The 16,926-nt window shown below is 35.5% G+C and overlaps 2 protein-coding genes across 4 annotated transcripts; one reads left to right on the forward strand and one right to left on the reverse strand.

Moving 5' to 3' along the window:
- Nucleotides 1-3,333: 3,333 nt before the first annotated feature.
- Nucleotides 3,334-10,254, forward strand: LOC135686046 (transmembrane protein 216). Of its 3 annotated transcripts, XM_065202195.2 has the most exons (7): nt 3,370-3,572; nt 4,417-4,436; nt 5,154-5,247; nt 7,400-7,498; nt 7,853-7,961; nt 8,608-8,700; nt 9,658-10,254. In XM_065202195.2, the coding sequence occupies exons 1-7, from the start codon at nt 3,539-3,541 to the stop codon at nt 9,680-9,682; spliced, it is 474 nt and encodes a 157-aa protein (XP_065058267.1). In that variant the 5' UTR covers nt 3,370-3,538; the 3' UTR covers nt 9,683-10,254. The 3 variants fall into 3 exon arrangements, with proteins under 3 accessions (XP_088964960.1, XP_065058267.1, XP_065058268.2); XM_089108834.1 differs by lacking the exons at nt 4,417-4,436; nt 5,154-5,247 and having other exon boundaries at nt 3,334-3,572; XM_065202196.2 differs by lacking the exons at nt 3,370-3,572; nt 4,417-4,436; nt 5,154-5,247 and adding an exon at nt 5,256-6,477.
- Nucleotides 10,255-11,604: 1,350 nt separating this feature from the next.
- LOC135686045 (putative skeletal organic matrix protein 7) lies at nt 11,605-16,107 on the reverse strand. Its single transcript, XM_065202193.2, has 6 exons — nt 15,597-16,107; nt 14,802-14,926; nt 14,090-14,252; nt 13,345-13,562; nt 12,716-12,977; nt 11,605-12,143 (listed from the first exon to the last, which is right to left on the reverse strand). Exons 2-6 carry the CDS (start codon nt 14,854-14,856, stop codon nt 11,825-11,827), a joined length of 1,017 nt encoding a protein of 338 aa, XP_065058265.2. The 5' UTR covers nt 14,857-14,926; nt 15,597-16,107; the 3' UTR covers nt 11,605-11,824.
- Between the last annotated feature and the right edge of the window lie 819 nt (nt 16,108-16,926).

Genomic DNA, 16,926 nt, shown 5'->3' on the forward strand with positions numbered 1-16,926 from the left:
TTCTCGGATAAAGTCTTTTGATCTGACCATGTGTTTTGAAACCTCAAAAGGTACTTTACGAAACCCACTTGAAAAATCTAACCAAATTTGCGTTTTAAAAATCTGAATGTTAGCAACTTACCTTAAAGGTGAACTGACACGCAAAACTATTTTTTGACATAATGCAGAAAACGATGCATGGAATCTTAATTTCAAGTTTTCGGTTAATTATTATTGTCCGTTTTGACGCAATTCCGCCCTAAATGTCATGAAATTATCGTTGAGTGTTCGACCATTGTCGGCATTTCATGTGACCCAGTGCGTGTGACGTCACAAACACCATGTTTTGATTCCTTGAATGGAAATCACGCATGGACTGGACAGTTCAGTTCACCTTGTTCAGTTACTATTCGAGGAGATATACGTAGCCTTTGGTCCAAGACTCATGAAAATTCGAGGCTAATGAAATGTACGAAGGATATGTGCTGGCTGGTACTGCGTTATATTAGGAGGGAATTTATCTTTGGAAGGAATAGGCACTTTTAGCTGCTCGAAGAAATTCTCAATTCTGAAGTCAATCATGCGGACGAATGTAAGAATCTTTTCATTTTATCATGAATCTAGCTTCTTTTTCGAATAAATTCAATATATTATTACTTTGATATACATCCATATAAATCATGAACGTTATTTTATTTTGGGTTTGCAAACTCATCGGTTCACTCGAGTTACAGGAGGGCAGCGGCCTCGGAGTTGAAAATTTTACTAAGTTGTTATCCTGCAAATAGCGAAGCGATCGTACCAGGTGCATAACCCCTGAAAATCTTTCATGTGATTGAATAACAAATATGCCGAAAATGAGCGACTTTAATTCGAAATCTTTACTGCGTATATTGAAGTTAACCAGGATCAAAGACCAGAGATTAACTTTTGGGGGGAGGGGGGAAGCCCTGATAAATAAGTCAAACAGCAGCCGTATTTAACAAAATATAAGTATTTTACTTAGGTTTCCAGAAAATAAAAAATCCTGCCAATTTTATCGCTACCATTATTCGATATGTTGGCCCGTCACACACTGGGTCCTGCAAGACGGAGGAAGGGCCTCAAACGCGTTGAATAATACGATATTCTTGCAAATCTTGTTATGAAAGGTTTGTAAAGAAGTCATAATCTGTTTTCCAATCACATTGTCAGAATGGAGCCAAAACCTACTCAATTAATGTATCGATGCTCATCCGCAAAGTCATGAAAGTACCACCCTCCAGACTGCCGTGTTGTTCAAGTGATGTGAACATGGTGTTTGTGACGTCACGATTATGCGGAAGGCTCGGGCAAACTCGTCCGTGCTCGGGAAATGTTCGGTTGCTAACTTTGACGCTCAATAACTCGAAAACTGTGTTGAATATTAAAAAAATAATAATGTACCAGGTATTTTTGCTCGACATGCTTTCATTTGAGGTCAAGTTAATTTTGCGTGTCAGTTCACCTTTAACTGGATACCTGTTTTAGACATAAATTAGTTTCCTGTTAAATCATATTTGCATACTTTATTTTTCATAAAAATATAGTTGGATATTGAAGCTCAAAACTGCTAAAATTGAAAATAAGTAATGAATTTTAGTCGGGTTAAATCTTTATTAAAAGTATTCACCCGCGTTCTCGAAATCTTTAAACTCCACTGTTTTCTAAACTTAATGCTAGTTTTCATATAACGTATTTTATCGTAGCTCAGTGTCTACGATCAACTATGATTACTGTATTTCCGTTGTATGAAAACCGACCAAGTTATCGCCTATCGTAAATAATCCTAATATATCATAATTCATCTGAAGAAATAAAAAAAACTGTTTCTCCCGACATAAGACGTTAAATCATGATGAATTAAGATGAAACAAGTTTTGCGGTTTTCATATGTCGTGGAAATTGTAGAGCCTGAACTGTGATGAAATGTGCCGAATTACGTTAGATGAAGGCAAACATTTAGAGAAATTTAACGTAAAAATGTAACCTTATGTTATGTCTTAATCGTACTTCGCCTGAGACCAAGGAACCCGGCGCCTGCACTTTAGTCATTTTTGTACCTCATGCTTGTCCGCTATTTCTCTGAGAAAGGGGTATAAATTTTAATCCTATCTAAGACATAGAATTAAAAAAAGGGTCTTCTTTGGCAATTAAAGTCAGAGATTCCAAGAACTAGGGTGCCAATTTAGCTGCTGATTTATCTAGCAATTAGGTAAATTTCAAATATGATTGCTAAAAAACTAAATAGGTATGAGGGTAAAATTGGTATTATATAAGGAACATACTGAGAGCATCAGCAAATAAATGTTTGTTGTTTGCAAAACAATTTACATAAGCCATGAATTTTCTTTTTAACTTTGCAATAGTTAGATCTGAAACCTGAAAACTGCACTTGAGTTGAGGTTATAAATGTTGATAAAAAATAATGTACAAAATACTTTAAACTACAAAATACTTTGCCTATAATGCTCCATTGTGCATCACATTATATATAACGTTTAACAAACCTGTGTATAATAACAATTTATTTGGTTAATATGCATTAATAGTATTGATAGATAGATTCATTCATCCTTAAAAATTATAGCTTATTCATAATCGTAATACGTTATACATCCTTAATGTTTTTAGGTTTTATTAGGACACACTATTTTCGTCGTTTCGATGGTCGTTCCATCTAGCAGTTTTAGAATCTATCTACATAAGCACGAAGAAAACTGCTGTTGTGTAGACAAAAGGAGTTCGTTTTCACCTTAGGACTCCATTGGTGGTAACATTCTCAATAGGCAAGCGGCACTGATTGGTCAACCTCTACAGTCATGGGCTCGTGTTTCTGATTGGCCTATTTCGATCCACAACTGGGTATATATATTTCCTAGCGTAGAGGAAATATTTCCTATACTTTTTGATCTATGTTCTGACGTTTTAAACTCTGAAGAGTGCCAGACGATATGCTTTAGTTTACTCAAATGCTTGCTTTTTTCAAAGCCATTTTCATAGAAACATAGCTCTATATGTTTGGTAATAAGAATGCTCTATGGACTCCAACAAAAATGTTGACAGGAATGTTGATAGAATTAAAAAAACCAAAAGATGCTGCACCCTGTGTACAATCACTGCCAAAATTACTTGGAACACCCAACAGTTAGCGCTGTGCTTTTCTATTTTTCATTTGTTTTTACTACTAATTCCGTCTCCCTTTCCCCCAAAACAATGCTGAAAGTGAAGAAAAATATCAAACAAGTCACAAAAAAAAGCATACTCCATAGCCTCTTTGTTCTTTCTATAGCAAATCAACATTGTTTCTAGGGGGAGAGGGGGTGCCTGAATTTGCCTTTGAATACCTACGTTAGTGTTCCGAGACTCAGAAAGACGAGACTGGGCTCACTGCGTTGTGATCTGCGGAGGAGGTAACTGATAACGCTTGTTTCCCAGTGCAATTTTTGTTTTCCTAGCAAAAGATGGCCGACTTCAAATTCGTTATTCTTGTAAGAAACACGTTACAGTTCGTATATGTTTGAGCTACTCCGTTAGAAGTATGAACGCTGATGCTGGAAATGCTAGGCAACAAGGTTTGTGCATGAAAACAAATTATTTGTTGTTTGTTCGCTTCATTGAAGATATATTGAATGAAAAAGATTTCCACAAAAATCAAGTGCCGCCATCAAGGATGTAGAACGATTTTCCATTATATTTCTATTATTTATTGGCGTAATACGGTGTGCTTTGCATGTATTCCACCCTGGAATCTGTGATGCTGTGCAAATATTATTAATATTCCAAACCAGATCAAGTCTGCGTAACAACATTTCAAATTTCTCCTTTCCATAAACTTGATGTCTCATGTCTCTGTAGTACATCACTTTTATAGACCCTCTCCCCATTTTTATGAAAAAAAAACTTTATAACAATTATTATCCTCCTAAAAGTAATAAAACAATGTCCTGAACTGACTTATGAGTTTTTATAGAGTAACCAAGCATTATTCTCCTTCACTCTTTATGTAAAGAATCAGTCCTAATGACCAGGTTGAAAACATGTATGATTTTGCCAACGCGTCACTGCGACCAATGCCACATTATCAGCCGCGACCTGCAAGTGGAAGCGTCTTTAGAGGCCCTAGGTGCGAGCACAAGATGTCAAACACCACTGCAAGAATATGCAAGTTTTCCAGCCTTGCTAAATAAAACAAACATAATTTTTTTTTCATTCCATACAGCGCAACAGTGTCGTTGGAATGACAATCATGTCTGCCTATTGTATTATTCCCTATTAATTACACTATTATGAAGAAAATATACTACAGTTTGACAATTATTGAAGGGCTCCAGGCCTCCCAGCCCCCTTCTTCTGATGACACCACTTGTTAGTTTTCTTGTTAACAATCAATTGATAAATTATTTGTATTCATTTTAGGGCGAAAGGTTGTTGTTGATGTATCCTTTGAAAAATGATGAGAAAGTTCAATTGTTATTTGTAGTTGCTAGCCTTATCCTATGCAAATAGATTTTAGGTATTCTGTTTTGAATTCATCAGATGTTTGTTTCAATTCAAAAAGTAGGTAGCCACTTTTCAAAAGCTATCAAACTTAGACACTCATTGCAGGATTTAACCTTTCTTTATTCATATCTCAGGGACGTAGACATAAGAGACAAAGGGGCTGGGGAGGTAGGCAATTTAATCTCAATGAAACATCAGTTTTCAGACAAGACCCATACTAAGCCCCCCTTAGCGTTTAGCCTCTGCCATCTCCATGCTCAGGGAGCATTTTTTGGGATTTAAAAAATTTACATTTCTCACCAATGTTCCCTATATTATCAAATCCTGGTATTTTCTGATGTTTTCAATATTATTTTTTACTATAGCAATTTCATATGCAGGCAAGAAATCACCAACTGCTATTTTGCTAGAAGTTTTAGGTTTTTGCCATCTTGAGATCTTGTGTTTTACTAGAAAAGATTTCTACTTTATGATTTTCGCTTTCTGGGAATTGTTCATTGGCATTGTTTTGTTTTTCAAACGAATTTATCTTTCTGATCATTAAGAAACCTTGTTAGATGATATAGATCAGTAAGATTCCTGTGATAAAGATCATTATGTGTAAAATACATATAAACAACATGTTTAGAAGAAGTCCTTGACAGATAGCACAGCTTTCCTCCTTACCACTGCAGGTCTTGATGTTTCTGAATGTTTATTATTTCATCTTTTTCTGGGTTTGCGAACTTCTCCTTTATATATATAAAGGTAAATACTGCTATTTATTTGCTGAAGTTTGTTTAGGAGAAAGATTTTATATGTGGAGAAAGATCAATATTTTGCTGAAATTAATATCCTAAAGTTATTATTATTGTTGCGATTGATTTTGCTTTGAAAACATGAATTGAGGCATAACTATTAATGCATGAAATAAAATAGCATCGCTGGTACTGTCTATATAAACTGTTTTTCTTTGTTGCTTTGCTTTTCATTGGTCTTTTATAAGCCTTTTTAATCAAGAAGAGCGCTTGTTGTTGCACAATGACTATGTTGTCATCAGCCTATAATCAGGCACAATTTGTTAAAGGCAGCAGCTCCCAAGATCGTTCAATCTGTTACCAAAATCATGAACAAAAGTTTTACATCTAGTATTTTCCCAGACGTTTGGAAAACTGCAAAAGTCACTCTAGTACACAAGTTTGGCCCCCTCCATGATTTTGGGAATTTTCAACCAATTTCAGTCCTTCCACTGCTAAGTTAAATAAATGAAAAACATGTCAGGGTCATTTCTACACATACCTGGACACACATGGGCTCCTTTACGTAGCTCAGTCAGGCTTCAGAGCAATGCACTCATGTGAAACTGCTCTTCTCAATCTAACAACCCCATGGTTGTCTATTAACGATGGCCTCATGACAGGTGTTATTCTGCTTGATTTGAGAAAAGCGTTTGATCTTCTCAATCATAAATTACTATTGGAAAAGCTAAAACTATATCATTCTGCAGTAAAACACTTGAACGGTTCACTTCGTATTTGAACAAACGTAGCAAAGGGTTGCTTTTGAAAATAACATCTCAGATCCCAAGGTTGTGAAGTCAGGGGTACCACAAGCCTCAATTTTAGGACCACTATTATTTATCTTGTTCATGAATGACATACTATTAGAAAGGAAAGAAGGTACATTAGAGATGTATGCAGATAATAGCACTAGATCAGTTTCTGGCAAGACTATCAAAGGGATTGAAACAGAGTTGTACACATCTGCTAGACAAATCACAACATGGTGCAACGAAACAAGATGGCTGTCAATGTAGAAAAAACAAAGTCTCTTCTGGTCACGACACAGCAAAAACGTTCGAAAGCTGAAAAGAAACTAAGAAGATCAAGCAATTGAGATTAAAATGAATGAGCAGCCATTTATTAAGATTCACAAACAAGAGCTCCTTGGAGTTATTATTCACCAGGATCTTACATGGAACGATCAAGTTAAAAACAGGTGCAATACTGTCAGTCGCAACCTTGCTCTATTTCGTAGGATCAAGTCTTACCTGCCATTTGATACAAGAAAATTGTTCTACCAGAATTTCATGCAAGTGTATTTTGATTACGACAGTGTGGTTTGGGGGTCTTCTACGAAGATATCCTCACTGTTGAAGCTCCAAAATAGAGCATTCAGGTCCACTGTTTAAGAAACTTGAGTAGTTGCCCATTCAATGAAGAATTAACTTCAAAACAGCCATAGTAGCCTACAAAGCTCTAAATGGACGAGCTCTAATATATATGACTGATTTGTTGACTCATCAAAATCAGATTAAAGACTCATTGCTAACATTGAGCCATTATGCTACATAAGCATCCCATAATGCATTTTTAGACTGTTGTCTAAAATCAATTTTGGTTAATCCGTAGAAAATTACTGTATTGTTTGGACCGTCACCATGCTCTCAAAGGCCCATTGTTAGCAATGAGTCTTTAAACAGCAATTGACGAGAAGTTCATCACACAAAAACTTGTATGTGCCCAGATCAAAACTGAAAAATGAAAATTTTCAAGAGAAAAGTGAATCAGCATTTTCTTGACGTTTCAGATTTAAATACTTAAATTTTACTTTAAACAAAATTGTTACTAGGCTTTTTGGAAACTTAAAGTACACTTTTTTGAAAAATTGTATTATATGTAGTTTGTAGAGAGGACCCAAGATTAGTTGTTAGGCTAACCGGTTTAGCGAATTTCTTAAAAATGGAAAATTGCATGTGTGAATGATTTCTAGGAAAGTACACAAAACTAACATTTAACCTTATGTGTCTGTGAGGCCCCCTGGCTACAAGCCTGATTTTTGTGCTTTTTTGAGTGACTTAACATACAAGGGCTAAATATTATCCAATAGATATATTTAGCTGACTCTTTCTACCCTTTAGGAAGTATCCTGCCTTTTCCAAATCAAGGTGGAATTTTAGCTCTGGAAATCATTTTGCTGTTTCTGTTGGCTGCTTTGGAAAGCCTCAGGCTGTTTTTTGGTAAAATCTTTCTTTCAATCCTTTTGTTTAAATCTGCATTTTTGAAACAAACGTTTATGTATTCTTGTGTATGGATAAATTCTTTATACACAAAGAAGAACAATATATTTAAAAATTTGAAAATATGCAAATAGAATAGGATTTAAGTTAAATATAATGACATTCAAATAATTGTGGATAACTTTTTGTTCCATAGAATATAAAAGAAATTATTCTCAAAGTTTTCCACTTGTGTTCATTATAAATGCTCCTGTTTCCATAAGCTAAAGTGTTGTTTAACTTTTAGAATAAAGATATCAAAGAAGTAAGTTATATTAACCACTGCCTGTTCTCAATTTGTCGTTTTTATTCTAGGCTACAAAGGAAATTTGGCAGAGAGAAAGATATCTCTTATCTACTCAATTTTTTTGGCAGTTCCTGTCATTTTCTGTCAATTGTATTTAATTCTTTGGCAAACATATGTGTAAGTGTTTTTTTCTTTTTGTATAAGGACTAGTCTAACATTGTTAGAACTTTGGTCAATCATTTACCTTCGAAATACCTTTGCGCAAAGTAAAATTCAGAAAACAGTTTTAACGTGTTGTAAACCTGACTGTAATTATCGTTAATTTTTTTGGGTTTTGTTTAGAATAGAGAACTTTTTTATCACAAGCCCCTTGCATCTTGCCCCCGTCAAGTCACACCTTGCTCTTCTCTCTACCACAATAAAACTAGCATTACACGAGGCAATTTTTCCCGGCAACTTGTATTGCAATGGTAAATGAAGGGATTGCGAAGCGTTTTTGTAAGGGGTGTTACACGCAGCAATGATTTCTGCAACTTGCAATGATTCATGAAAGCATGTATTGTCTTTGGAGCTATTTTTCAATCAGAACCTTAAACTGCGTTTCCGCCAAAGATACGATTGTGTTGCAAGTTGCGAAAAACGATGTTACGCGGTGCAGTGCCTATCGAAATACTAACACTTATTACAGAAAGTAGAATAGAGTCCTACTTCAGGCAGCCGTTGCGACACAAGTTGCAAAAGAAATTGCCTGTGAAAATAAGAGTTTTTCTTTTTCAAAACTTTTCAACTTCAATGCTAAGTTCATCTTTTCTTTTCTCTTTAGCTTACGAATCGAGATTGTGATTTGTGCAGTCGCTCTTGTGTTTATTGGATTTGAAATTATTTTGAGCGGAGCCATGATTTGGACTTTTCAAAGGTGAAACAGTTGTTTTGTTGTTCATAGTTATATATTATCTTCCTTTCTAAGCCTCATCGCAAACTTGTAACTTAGCAGATTGATAACCTGGTAGAATAGATAAAAAACGAACTCTTGCAATCTGTTATTATTCAAAACAAAAGAAAAATAAGCTTGATATTTCCTCTCTCACTACCTCTCCCACTTCCTAATCCCTCCTCCCTTTCCCTTCTTAGAACTTATCTATAGGCCCTTTCTTAGCATTTCCCTAGCATTACCAACCACTTCGTTTAGCATTTCGGTGGGTAAGTTACAAGGTCTACCAAATTTCCAAGACAGCCGATGAAGAGGTTTGCAAGCTACCAAAGAAATAACAAAAATGATAATCTCAGAATTTTTGGTGAAAAACGAGCAATGGCTGGACGATATTTGGAACCTTTTTCAAACTGCCTCGAAACCGAGTTTGTTTCGAAGTCCTTCAGTTATGTTTGAAGTTTTGTATAATAAATGTAATGGTGACAATAAGAGGATACTCTTAGTATATCTTGACATTCACGTGGGTTCTTTCAACCTGATTTTAAGTCTCTCAGTTCGTTAACCGCGTGATTTACCATATAGATATTTCAAAGCACAAATTGTTTCGCCTTTCTGTGATTCTTAACTGCTGTTTGCAAAAGGTCTTTCATATCCCCTTTAATTTGTTAACCTCTCGTCGAGTTTCTTATAAAAAACGTGGTGAAAATAAACTGCATCAAATCCATGATCAAACATTGATTATTTGTACCTGTATTTGTTGCTGCCTTTCAGTCTCTAATGTGGCTTTATTTTAGTAAATATAAAGCAAAAATTTGCTTGCTCTGAATAAGATTCTGCAGCATTTTTGGAAAAGGTTTTGTTTTCCATTGCGCGTAAAATAAAGTTGGTGCTATTCAAAGTATTGGAAATATTTGGAAATTTACATAAATGTTTTTTTTTCAGGCACGAGTCCTTTATCCGACAGTAAGAGAGAGAAATTGGAGGTTGGGCACTAAATGATGGCTTCGTTCTTGATTCCTTCAAAGATTCCCATGCCATAGACTAAATGAATAGATCCAGCACCAAATAATACCAAATCCAACTACACCAGTATAAGATCGATCAACCAGAAAAGTGATATTTTTTTGGTTTTCTCTCTCCATCCTTTGTCCTGGATCCTTTTCCAAGATTTCAAAGAAAAACTACTGATTTTGACAGTCTCAGATTTGGCCTTCACATACAATTAGAAAATATTGTCACAGTCTTGCCATTTCAACGTTTGAAGAGTTAAAGATTAGAGACGTTACGTAAGATACGTTTTCAGCAAGATACTTTACGATAGAATGTCTTTTGATTATATTTAATCAAGGCATCTCAATTTACTGCTGTGTTTATGGGAAACTGTCAGTTTACTCCAGACATTGCAATGGTATTAGAACATTGTATTCTTAATTAGAACATTGTATTCTTAATAAGGATATTGTAATCTTGACTAAGCTCTTGATTAAAATATTGCGATCTTACAAAACTTTGAAACACCTATGAAAAGTTGAAACCTAACATTTCGTCAATTTTGTATTATTTTTCTTGTACATAGCTTTTCAAGGGAAATTAGAATTTCTCAGCTTGAATTGATAAGCAGTTTATATAAGTAAAACCAAGCTAAAGAAATGTTTCGTTTATTTAGATATTCATAGTCTTTAAGCAAAGTGCTTCACAGAAGAAAATGCAATTTATTTATCAACTTAATAGAGAATTTTTTAATATGCCTCTGAAAATATGTCGTTTTATCACAACAGATGGTAATTGCTCTATAAACGAACATTTACCCGAACTTTTCGGTCAGCTTGAAGATTTCTGAAAGTCTCTAAGATGCTTTGACATCATAATAAATTGTAAATACATCATCGTTTAAATACAAATTTTCAAGATAATTTGACTGTTGAGAGTGATTTTTGAAATGAAAAATGGATTTTATTTTCAGCCAGCAGCCGTTTTGCTTGAGATCATGATTGCTCATTTGCTCGAAAGATTCAGCAGGTCTCCTTACTTTTTCTTACCTAACCTTACCTTACCTGTTAAAGTGGCAAGCTTGCAAATTTTCTTTTTAATTCATTAAAAGTTAAGACATTACACATAAACTTAATAACCTGTTTGCTTTCATTGAAATCTATCTTATTTCGCAAACCTGTCAAGTTTATTTTGCAAAAAAGTTTCCGTAAGAACTTTAAACACAATATAAACTTATATCCAAGAACCTAGAATGATTGTGATGGAAATAATTACTGAAATCTTCACGGCATGAGAAATAACACAATTTGCCATTAACACACTTTTTTGCACTGCTAATGTACCTATAACTGGCAAATATCGTAAAATGTTTCTTACCAGGCAAATTTATTGCTTAAATGAGTGTACCACCTTAAAAACTTGTTTGCACTCTTCCGTTTGGGGTAACAAAATTCGACTTATATCAACAGAAAGCGCAGACAGCAGAAATCGTGTCTCAGATTTTTCAAATTCCTCCTCCCCTTGAAACTATACCTTGTCAAAAACTGTTAATCGATTTACGCTCAGACTTTTTGCAATGACTCATATTATCCTATAGATAAGCTTCTTCCAAACCTCTTCCGGATCGTTTGTTAGCATCAGTTTATCATAAATTATTATGCATGTTTCTTACACCCCATCTTCTCCTCCTCTTTCTTAAACGACCTTTTTACACCAGAAAACGTCCTTTTACTAACATGGAACGCAAATTTTACCTAAAAGGAAAGCCTACAACTAACTTTTGGTTACGTAAAGACAGTTCGAAAATCATAGCATTACAAGTATGTTGCCAAAATATTACCCTTCCCCAAACATTTTCTCATCAGATTTGGACGAAAAAAAATTGGCCCTGCCGAGAACTGGCGGAGACGATTCAAACATTTCATTAAACATCAACGTTAGATCATGAACAGTGGAAACAGATTAAATGTATTACCGGTTTTCATAAATTAAGAAATAAACGCAACATTCGTCTGGCCAATGTGTTTCTGTCCAGTATACTCAGCAAAATATTCATTAAAACATCTTCTTGTCAAATGTTTCTAATGTAATACAAGAAATAATTTTGCGTTATCAGCTTTCATCCCTTGTTCCCTGCTGCTAAAATGTCTGTAAAGTTGTAAACAGAAGCAAAGTACTTCGTGAATGTGATCTGATTGTGCTGTCCATTTACTGTCACCAATCCCCCTTTTGCTCTCTTGGGCAGCACGCTTGGCAGCAGCGCAATGTATTGGTTGTTTACTGCGAACGAGGCTCCTTCAAAATTCATATGTATCATAACGGTAACCCATTCATTTGGCCTCAAAGCGTGGATGCAGGAGCCTTGATTAAAATTCCAAAGATCAGTTTTTCCATCACGCACCACTCCATATTCGAAGCAAGGAAACTCTTTATTGAATCTGTAGAAAAAGAACAAAATGCATTCAAGATATGTTTCTTGATGGAGCGACAAACGGGTTGGTTAAAAGACAAATTTCAATATATTATGCTATGTTAAAATATTGCTTGAAGTAAAGGTGGGAGACAAATGAAAAAACTGCTTATAAAATTCAAATATTGGTTCGGAAGGAAGAAATGCATTTGAGTTTCAACTGCCTCAAAGTAACCGTCCTTCTCAATGTCGAAAAGGAGCTTTGATAATCATTCAACTTAGAATTATGCTTAAATTGCCTTTAAAAGCATCACATGACCGGCATTTTCTCCACTTTTTTACCCCCCCCCCCCCCCCTCTTGATGTCGTATCGTATGCTTGCTGTGGACGCGTACTGGTTCGAGCTGTGTGTTTGGAACTGCCAGGAGAGAATGTAAGAAATTGAAGTCAGATTAGGGGCCAGACCCCCATGCGTCATATTGAGTTTGTGTCTCCAGTTCTTTGTGAAATGATTTTATCAAAACGCTACTGGTTATAAATGGCTTTGCATTTTTCACATTCTATAGCTGGCATCGATGAAACGCGAATTTGCCCCCGTACCTGATATAAACAAACTGAAAGTTATCAATGTCTTGAACGTTGAACAGGAGGCCCCCGCTACCAGAGTCTTTATCATCAGCGTCACGCTTATTGTACATGTGTGCCCTGATGACGTAATTTCCTCGGTATTCGTCTATGGAGGTGGGAATGACCACTCTGCAGTACTTGCTTCCAGGGGCAAACGGCAGCGATGCGTTGAGGTAGTAGTAGCCGAGCTCATAAGTGACAGAGGTGCAGCTTTTTTTCGGATAATTTGACGGAGCTGTAAAAATAATCCCAAGAAACAGACAAAATTAGCAAGGAATTGTTGGGAAAAGCAGCAAACAAGAGCTGTTTGATCTTCACAAAGGTTTATCATTAGCTATGTTCACCCATTACAAACAAACGTTTACAAATTTCAGCTTCCTAAATGAAGCAACACATTGGATCTTGTGTAGCAAGTAAACAATGATTGCTGTAGTATTAGCTGCAGTACGCAAGGAAACAAGCTTAGGTGCGCCTTTGAATTAGGTCAGTTTGCTTTAAAATTATGAAAGGGGGAGTGTAAACACATACCGTAAAAAATCAATCAAAAATGGTAATCATTTGTATGAAAGTAAAGCTGAGATCAATAATCATTCTAAACCTACCCAAATTTTCGTATACAAGGGCCATGCGTTCACTACCAATGCAAAGTTTATCAGAGGTGACATTGCATTCTTTGAATTGTGTGTTGTAGCATTTTCCTGCTGAAGAGCTAAATATATCTTCCTCGAGTGCAGTATATCCCCAACATTCTCCCCAAAACTCCAGTCCAAACAAGGTTAATCCTTTCTCTTGTGCCGCTTTTTGGCAACGGCAAGCCAACCTATGGAGAAGAATTCGAAGCCAATTGTCCCTGAGATCGTTGATTTGTGGGTAACACGTAACCTAAAATGACGGCAATGCGGATATAAAACTGATTAATACAGTGTTACACGATTCAAGGGACCTATTGATCACGAACCGGGATTTTGAGCGCACCACTGACCTAGGGTAGTTTATATTGTACGTGGTGTTCCTAGGTGCTAGGAACATAAGTTAGAATCGTCAAAATAACATGGAAATCCAGAATCGTGCGATAGTAAAGTACATTTTGTCCAATATTCCTCAAAGTCTAAAAGGATTTACTCTTACTCACAAACTACTTACAATTTGCACCAACTTTCAAATTGGGCATAATTTTACATTACTCTTGAATGAAGAAAAAATACTTGAGTATGTTATGCTTCTGTTTTTCAAAACTATTTTTAAAGCATTTAAACTAGCATCTTGCTTGTAAATAACAGACACTTGAAGACGCTTCTTTATAAAAATTTTACTTTTATAATTTGAAATCATGCTTTTAAGTCATACCCTTCCAAGTAAGCAGGGAAGTTCGCCCAGTCGACTCTGTGTCCAGATGAACCATCTCTGTCACTTATCAGCAGATCCGATTCAACTTTCGTCTGGAGGTTTGCGAAACAACCTTTGGCTTGAAACTGGTTAGAGCAGTCATCCGCAAAGGCTTTCTTGGTTGCTAAAAAAGAAAATTCAACTACGATTATAAACTTAGAAATAAAACTTAGAAAGAAGATACAACTCTAGTTTTTTGATGTGGACCAAAAATTCAAATCATACCACATTTCTTGTAATTAAGTTTTACTTTAAAATTCCATTTAAAAATCTAAAGAAATGTGCTAAGGTTTTAAAAGTTTTTGAGGGCAAAATTTTTAAAGATCAAGTTGTAAAGTAATGAAATAATTTTTTTTATTTCTGAGCACACAAAGCATAGGCACAAACTTAAATCGAGCTTTACTTGGGGTTACGAAATTTTGGCTACGGGCTTGCCATTTTGTGACTATGGAATGAATGAAGTTGCCTCCAGACAATGTTGCTGATTAAAGTGGCATCTGTTCTTGGGAGATACAGTTAATAAGATTAAATGTTAACACCGACTGGGATAAAGAATCTCCTCCATTAAAAACATTCTGTGGGCTGAATCTATCGACAGACACATTAGTGCGTTCCTCTGTGTACACCCATATATGTGCATCCCTAAGATGACTACGTATGTCTGAAGAAGTACCTGTGTAAAACACAGCAAAAACAACGACGATAGATATTATTTTAAAGCAAATCATTTTGTGTTGTAACAGCAGCTTTTGCTTCTCCTTATTTTAATCTTCTTCTTTTAACTTTTCTTCAGAGCACCTGTAAAATATAATGGGGTTTATGAAATAAGAATGACATACAGGCTAAGAAAATTTAGTGATGTTCCTTGATATTTCATATTTGTAAAGGAGGTGAAAGAGGAGCGTTGAAAGCCTATGACTGATGTTTTTGGGAACAAATGTTTTGGGGAAATATTGGGAAAAGGTAGATTCAACACAGTAATCCATCCAAACATTTCATTGAAACTTTTTAGCACAGACACACTTGGAGTTGTTGAATGTACAAAAAGCAATCATGCCTATGGAGGACAAGAAAATTTGCCACAGTCTACGATTGAACATTTTACGTTGGACACGTTGTTGCTATGTTGGTTTAGTTTTTAATTTGATTTTGTTCTTCTTGGAAGATGACTAATGAAAAGCAAATAGTCCATATAACAATTTAAATGTATTGGTCCAAAAAGGCCATACAACTTATGGCAAATGGGAAACCGAATTACCGCGACAGTTATGAAGAAAAAATTATGAGGGAAAATGCGAGGGAAAGCTTGAAAATGATGAACATATGAAAAACTGCGTAAATTATAGTGCCTCTCCCTGCAATCGTATCATAAAAATCTTACCTCCTTCACAGAAATCATACAGCATTATAGAAAGCATTATAGAAAGCATTATAGAAAGCATTATAGCAAGCATTATAGAAATCTTACCTCGTTTGTGCTTCCCAGTGATTTCTGGCGACAACACAGGGCGCCTTTCTCCTTGGCGTTCATTTATAAAGTTGATGTGCAAACATAGCATTTGTTTGAATGTGTTAATCCTATCACAGCTAAAGGTAAAGAGTAAACAAGTTTTGGGAGTAAACAAAGCAAAATAAATTTGATATCAAAGTCTTGTTGAAAGCAAACAACTGTCGTAGCTTCTAAAGAAAATCTTTTATCAACTTAAAGTAAAATGTATTTATATTCCAGCAGATGTTCGTTTTTTGCTTCTTTCATTCAAAACTATTTGTCTTTGATATCAAACAGGAAAATCGATTTTAATGGTAAGTTATCGACAGTGTGTTCCACTTTCCAGCCGAACATCGTTTTTCAAGCAATATGTTCCGGCAATTTCTACTGTCATCAAAGAAGCTTGCATCGAGAATATTGTAAACAGGGAGAATACGAAACATATGATTCATGACCATGTTATTTGCTGCCTTGCAGTCTTCGCAGCAATTCAAAGGCGGCGAATGGCAGATGGCAAACGGGCAACAGCGAACAGATGGCGGTAATCACCTGGCGCCCATTAACTGGTAACAATAAACTAGCGGCAATTCACTGATTATAAAAGTGATCTTCGTCCTTGTCTGGCTGTCAATTTCTTTGTAAAGACAATTTTTGCTAGATGTCTAGGAAGGTGCGTTTAAAATCTAAAAGATCCAATTTGAGTACCCAAATATGTAGATGATACATACCACTACGCCGTTTTCAATTGTTCATAGATTAGCAGGAAGAAGAAACTCTACAGCGGTGACTAAATTAATAAGAAGATTTTAGAATCTTTCATTGATTTACTTCTACAAAAAGCACTTCCGAGGTCATATTCTGTGTTTTACGGCAAGGCCTTATAGCTGAACAATTAAAAATTTGTGGTCTTTAAATTTTCTAAACAAATAAACTGTCACACATTTGAATCGCGATTTCTCTTCGAAGTTTCTCCCAGTTTTGTTCTTTTTCTTTGATTTAACACGTTAGAGCATACAGTTTTTGACAGAATGATTCGACATACTATTTCAAACATCTCAAAGAGGTCCCATGGTTCCTGAATTCCTGCTACGTTTTGAGCCCGATTTTCGACCATCAAATTCCGTATCCTGGTGTTGTCGATTCCCGAATGCCGCTCACAAAAGTCTGCCAATTTCCGACGCCAAAAAACGACTATACCTACTTCCCAGAAGACATATTTGCTACTTTCCTTAAGTTTCTGTTAGCATGATCACTTTTATGTTTTGAAATCACTTTGAGGTATTTTTATAAAGCAGTTTTTATACGATAT

This window comes from Rhopilema esculentum, chromosome 6 (genome assembly GCF_057945365.1).
Source record: "Rhopilema esculentum isolate cy_ngs chromosome 6, ASM5794536v1, whole genome shotgun sequence".
Classification (NCBI taxonomy): Eukaryota; Metazoa; Cnidaria; class Scyphozoa; order Rhizostomeae; family Rhizostomatidae; genus Rhopilema; species Rhopilema esculentum.